Here is a 6,043-nt window from a genome sequence, read left to right on the forward strand (position 1 = left end):
ATTTGATAAATATTGCTTATTCTTGCAATAATAAATTATCAGGAATGATTTATGATGTGTGCATAAAGACAAGTTGCTTCCTGGTTTCCATAATAACGTTGTGTATAAATTGCAATGCAGTAGTTGTGAAGCGTCGTATGTTGGTCAAACCAGTAGAAGACTCTCTATGTGCATTGCTGAGCATAGGAGAATACCAAGGAGTTCTACAGTTGAGTTAACGGCCATACAAGAACACCGTTTGCGAAAAAACTATGATTTCAATTGGGATCAAGCCAAAGTTTTGCATGAGGAACGTTATTACTTGAAACGCCTGATATCAGAAATGATTTACATTAAATTTCAAAAGCATGGACTTAATTCTCAAAAGGACACAGAATATTTGGACAACAGCTACTGCGACTTATTATAAAAATAAAACTTTGTTTCCTTCTCTTCCAAGAGTCGCAATGTTAATGCTCGTGTATATAAATCTTATTATCTCTTTTACTTAGACGTGGCGATGTTATCGTTGACAGGATCGTTTCACTTTTAGCTAAGCTCAACAAATGTAATTTATATTGACCGTTTTAATTATTTATTATATTTTAATCTTACCTATTTTTATTTTATTTTATGGCTTTTTTATAGTTATGGCTACTTCTTAGTATTAATTTGAACTTCTTAATATTAGTCGGGTAGCGGTCTTGTCAGCTATAATACTGCGAATAACATTCATGTCATTTTATTAAGGTCTTTAATTAATTCTTTTACTTGTAATGCGTTCGTTTTGTAAACCTTGAGTTTTTTTTTATATAAGAGAGTTCATGATTGAGCCGAAACGTTTGATTATTTATATTGAGTATTTATATTCAATAAATATTGCTCTATTTCCTAACACAAGAAAGGTTTTATCCATATAGTACATAGCACTATTAATCCTGTGCTTGAACTCGAATTAGCCCTTTTTTCTATTATTTAATTGATATCAATATAATAAAGGCTATTAAATATATCACTTTGAGTATACTTGAGTATCTTTATATCATCCAGGATATTATACCCAGGTATTCTAATTTCTTAAATATTGCACATAATTATTTTTTGTCAAATAAACCAGATATTTGTATATTCTCCTCAAATTTTTTATACTAACAAAATAATGATTCTATCGATGCAGTATTATCAATCTATCTTAGGTAGAGCTATATTCTTTGTTCCAACTCGTGAAACAGTAATTTTCCTGCTGAAAGAATCAATATAGCGATTGTGTACAGAACAGAATCGCTAACACTCAAATTTGTGTAAATTTTTTCACGAAGAAAGTAAGCAAATTTTATTTTTTCAATTTTTTATCAAAAGCGTCTTAAAGTACCAGATTTGCGCTTTTGTATTTATTATCATTATTATAATAATATAAAATTGACTAAATTTTGTGGTTAAACTACATGTACAAGCATGAATTTATATAATTATGTAATATATTCAGGAAATCATATTTTTATCCGGATCACAAAATTCTTTAATAGAAACCTCTTTAAAACTATTTTATGAAGAAAAAAATTTTATTCGAGGATCGATGTCTGAGCTTTGAAGAACTAAAAGCCCACTGTTGAATTGCAAAGTGGGGATTTGTATTAATTTCATAAACACTTACGTTCACCAAACCGAGGGAACAGAGCTTGTCCTTGATGTAAGTACGCGCGTTGGTCTCGTTGCCATCCTGGAATGCAATTTTGACATCAGGATCTGAGTAGACCTCAGCGTAACCCTCGAGGTTGCGACCCTGACGTTTTGATATGAGAATATCGTCGATTACAGAATCCACCTGTAATCAGGTGGCATCGTACTTTACAGATATTATGCTTTAAAAAGCTTTATTTTCTTTTTAAACGTGCTTATACTCTTTAATTCAGTTAAAGGATTTTACCAGAATATAATTTTAGCTTTCGTTCAGCCGAGCGTTTAATATAAAAACTATTTTACTATTTTACAATGGCACTAATTCTTACCGATTTTTTATTGGCGACATTGGCGACTCCGCTGGCGCTCGTCTGAATGTTAGCGTTATACAATGAGGTTTCCTGCGTCTTCCCTCTCTGCGTGTCAGAAGTCTCGAACGTAACAGGATTATTCTTTCTTCCATTAGAGTTCTCAATTGAGTCTTCGTTCCACGGCTGCCATTCTCGTTTCGAAGAATCGCTCGTAGGCGTGTCGTACACTTGAGTGCCAAGTGCCTGTCTTGCTATTACCAAGCAAGCTATCAGAATGAACTGCGTCCTCATCCTGTAACGAAAGACAAATAAAAGTTAGATCTCAAAATCTAACTACCAGAAGGTGCTGTACTTGAAAATTTTACCGACAAAATACCGATTTTTTCCTACAAAGTTTACATTATATTGGTCGCACAGAATTAAAAATGTTTTTACACAGTGAAAATAAGTGCAAAATTGCATTGAAATATTGCACAATATAATAAAAATAATAATTTGTTTCTTGGTCTTTCTCTTATACAGGTACACGGAAAAGTCAACTCCGTTAGTGTAACTGAATTTTCTGTTATGGAAACCAAACAAAATATTTAATTGTAGGAACAGAAAGATTCCTAAAGAAAGTTTCTACTCAGTCAACTGTTCTCAGTTATCTTAATCGAGCTTCAATGCGGATTGAATATTCAAACAAATGTTTTTAGTCATAGTAACAGAGATATTATTTCTCGTCGACCAGTTTTTCGTCTGGTCCTCATTCAGTTGCACGAACTGAAATTCTTTTCCTGTGTAGTATATGAAGCACACTGAGAGAAAAGACTGGTAACTATAACAAACTGCATTTAGTTACAGAAATTCGTTGAATCCTTAGTAACTAATACTAAATATGATAATAATTACCAAATATTTAATAGATCGGGAGTATGACGTAATTGCATTCACAGTAACATCAATTAAATAATTTAGTAATAGTTACTTAATGTTAAATATTTAATATGAAATATATTACAGTTATGAACAGATATTTGATAATTGTTATGAAATTGTTATATTCTATGTAATAAAAAATTCAATAGGTACGAGTTCTATTTTGTTACCAGTATAAGTATGTTTTGTTGCAGCACAACGAAAAATTCATTCATTTGCAGCTATTATATCGTTTCAATATCTATTATTACAGATGATTGGTTGAACCTACCAAAAATTTTGTAACTATTACAAAATCGCTTATTTTGCTCAACTATTCAATAAGTTTTATTTACCAAATATATTCTGGAAGCAAATAAATTTTACTACTAAATAAATAATTTATTTTACAGAGCTAAATTAATTAATAAGTATTGCCATAGCTTTGGCCCGCTATATTTACGTCTACCTCTTAGTAATAGTAACCAAATTTTGATAATATTTACTAAATCCTTCTCTCAGTGTATAAATAGCAAAATCTAAGTTGAATTAAGGGCCACATTGTTCTAACTTCTTGGTAAACTAACTGATAGTTATCATATGTTTTCTTTCTTCAATTTATACAAAGACAGACGTATGATTTAACTATCAGTTAATTTATCAAAAAGTTGGAACAACTGACCTTTAGAGGACAAAAAGTATGAGAACAACTGTACAGCGTTGATATTATTATCATCCTTCCAAAAGTGGTAATATTACACAAATTAAAATAAATATCAATATGGAAAACGAAATAAAAGGAAAACGATAAAAAGAATTTAAAGTTGAGCTATCAATTAGTGTGAATGTTGGCCTAACACAAAAATTTTGTAGCTCATACACACTAAACGTGTACTTGCTCTGCTCAGGATAATTTCAAAGAACTTTGCTGTACCTTTACAAGTGAATTTAGAAGCTCAAAAATATACGAAGAATTTGCAAGAAAATATATGTGTTCGTGGTTATATTTTATGCTAAATACAGGTTTATATTTTGTGCTAAATACAGCAAAATAAAGCAGCATACATTTATGTAAGATCTGTATGTAAAAAAAATATGAAAAGGATAGCATAATTGTAACTTCTTATCTGACATGATATTTTAACATTCGCCTCTACGTTATCGATATTTTTTCATCCACTTTGGCATCCTCGTTGAATTTCTTTCGACGAAAGTAAGAAATGGTTAATAAGAGCTGATCGCAGTTGTCATGCGAAATAATACTACAGCAACAAGATGATATTAAATATTTCGACAGTGTAATCCCACGTGTCGGATAATATAACCGACGGATTCTAAAGTGTGCGCGACTAGTAAGAGATCGTTGTCATCAAATCACCATCCCATATCTCTCAAATTTTAACTCTTTGCGGTCTCAAGCTGCTGTGGGTGCATCTTTCTCATTAATCTGATTATTTTCGTGCAGAAAGTGAGAGATTAGTTAATTTTCGATGTAAAAGAAGCAATAAATAAAGTTCTTACAAGTAAATTTTTGTATTATAATTGTCAAAATTTTTACTAGTGAAAGATAATACTTTTGAACATATTTCATCAAATTAAATAGTAAGCAATAAAGTAGCTTCGTCAGGAATATCCAAGCTTGAGACCGAAAGATTAAATGACAATTATAAGTCTGTCATTAAATTAATTTGGAGAAAGTTAATTCTAGTATTTCTTTCTTTTTTCAATTATATTCTATCTCGCGTCACGAACTATTATTACAATTTGATTCAACATACTTTACTTGCATTAGATCTATCCTTTTTACCTGAACAAGGTTGCACTTTTTGCCTTTGGAGTAAAACAAATATACATTTTACATGCAAATATACGCAATTATAATCTAGTGGTGAGAGGGAAAGTAACAAAGTGCAGCGCCGACTCAGTGAAATGAACACATCCCTTCCATTACATTGTTCCTCTCACCACAGATTAATTTATTATATGAATTTATATATCGAGTTGACATACGGGGCGATTTACTCTCCGCTCGTCTCTCGAGGATCTCTCGGCAATTTCTCCGCGAGTATCGGCCGCGAATCCACGTGAAAGTATATCTCGCCTTTCTCCGTTCGGTTTTATTGTTCGAAGAACGTGCTGCAGAGCTAACACGGGTCAATATCAGTCTTCCTCGTGGAGAGACACGTCTTTGACATTCCGGAAATCGCCCGTCCACCATTAACGACCCAAAGTCTCTCTCTCTCTCTCTCTCTCTCTCTCTCCCTCTCTCGCGCTCACACCCCTTTCTTTCTTTCTCCCTTTCTCGTTGCCCCAGAAAGACAAGATTTTATTGCCCACGAAGCCTCGCATTCTCGCTCACCCGTGCACACGCGATCGTAGATACCAGTTTCCGGTTAACAGAACGAACCAAAGTCGTCTCGGCGTACAGACGCATACAGGCGTGTAATTAAAGTAGCGAAGGAGAGGCAGGGAGGGAGTAGCGGAGGGGAGGAGGTCAACGAAAGCGAGAGGAAGTTGGGTGAAAGTCGTTAGGTCGGTTCGTGTTTGTACGATGAGACGTCTTGCCGGGCACATCCCGCGTCGTATTATTATTATCCTTTTCGAAATCGTTTCGTCGACCGGAGAAAGCAATTGCGTAATGAATGCGACGCGCTCGTTCGTTCGTTCGTTCGGCGGACGGGATTTAAATTTCAAATGGGCGTCAAGCGCGTCTTGTATTCGCGCGGCGACGGCCTCTTTATGATTAATACGCGCCCCACGCGGAGAAGACGCCGCTCTATTTGGCGAAGGTGTATACATAGCACGCGCCGGATCGCCGTGTCGTTTGCCGCCTACGACAGCGAAAGTGGTTACGTGTTGTGTGTGCGGACACTTCCAATATCTTATTTTACGTTGCTCCTCGACATCCGGCTGAAGCGTGAATTCGTGCACCGAGGCTCATTCAGATTCGCGCGGCGTACTCACCGATCCTCCGCTCGCGAATGACGACCGGCTTTATATTCCCCCTAAACCACGCTCGATGATTCCCGCTTTTCACAGTAAAAGAGTTATCACGAAGTGGAACGACAATGGGAAAACGATTATGTCCTCCTAGATCACTCGAAGTTTTACGACACTTTGAAGTCATCTCCCTCCCCTCCCTTTTTCTCTCTCTCTCTCTCTCTCTCTCTCTC

The 6,043-nt window shown here is 35.0% G+C and overlaps 1 protein-coding gene across 3 annotated transcripts in view; it reads right to left on the bottom strand.

Moving 5' to 3' along the window:
* Window positions 1–6,043, bottom strand: part of LOC116844945 — an 18,757-nt gene that overhangs the window by 9,940 nt on the left and 2,774 nt on the right. Inside the window, exons 2-3 of one of the 3 annotated variants that reach the window (XM_032817130.1) lie at window positions 1,989–2,262; window positions 1,634–1,699 (exon numbers count right to left, since the gene is read on the bottom strand). In XM_032817130.1, coding sequence (XP_032673021.1) covers window positions 1,634–1,699; window positions 1,989–2,261 — 339 coding nt within the window. In that variant the 5' untranslated portion in view covers window position 2,262. Of the gene's footprint in view, window positions 1–1,633; window positions 1,805–1,988; window positions 2,263–6,043 lie in introns of all 3 variants that reach the window. The other 2 variants (XM_032817129.1, XM_032817128.1) reach the window with 2 other exon arrangements.

The sequence above is a fragment of the Odontomachus brunneus genome, unplaced genomic scaffold, assembly GCF_010583005.1.
Source record: "Odontomachus brunneus isolate Ranch 3 - 2012 unplaced genomic scaffold, Obru_v1 Obru_scaffold_048, whole genome shotgun sequence".
NCBI lineage: Eukaryota > Metazoa > Arthropoda > Insecta > Hymenoptera > Formicidae > Odontomachus > Odontomachus brunneus.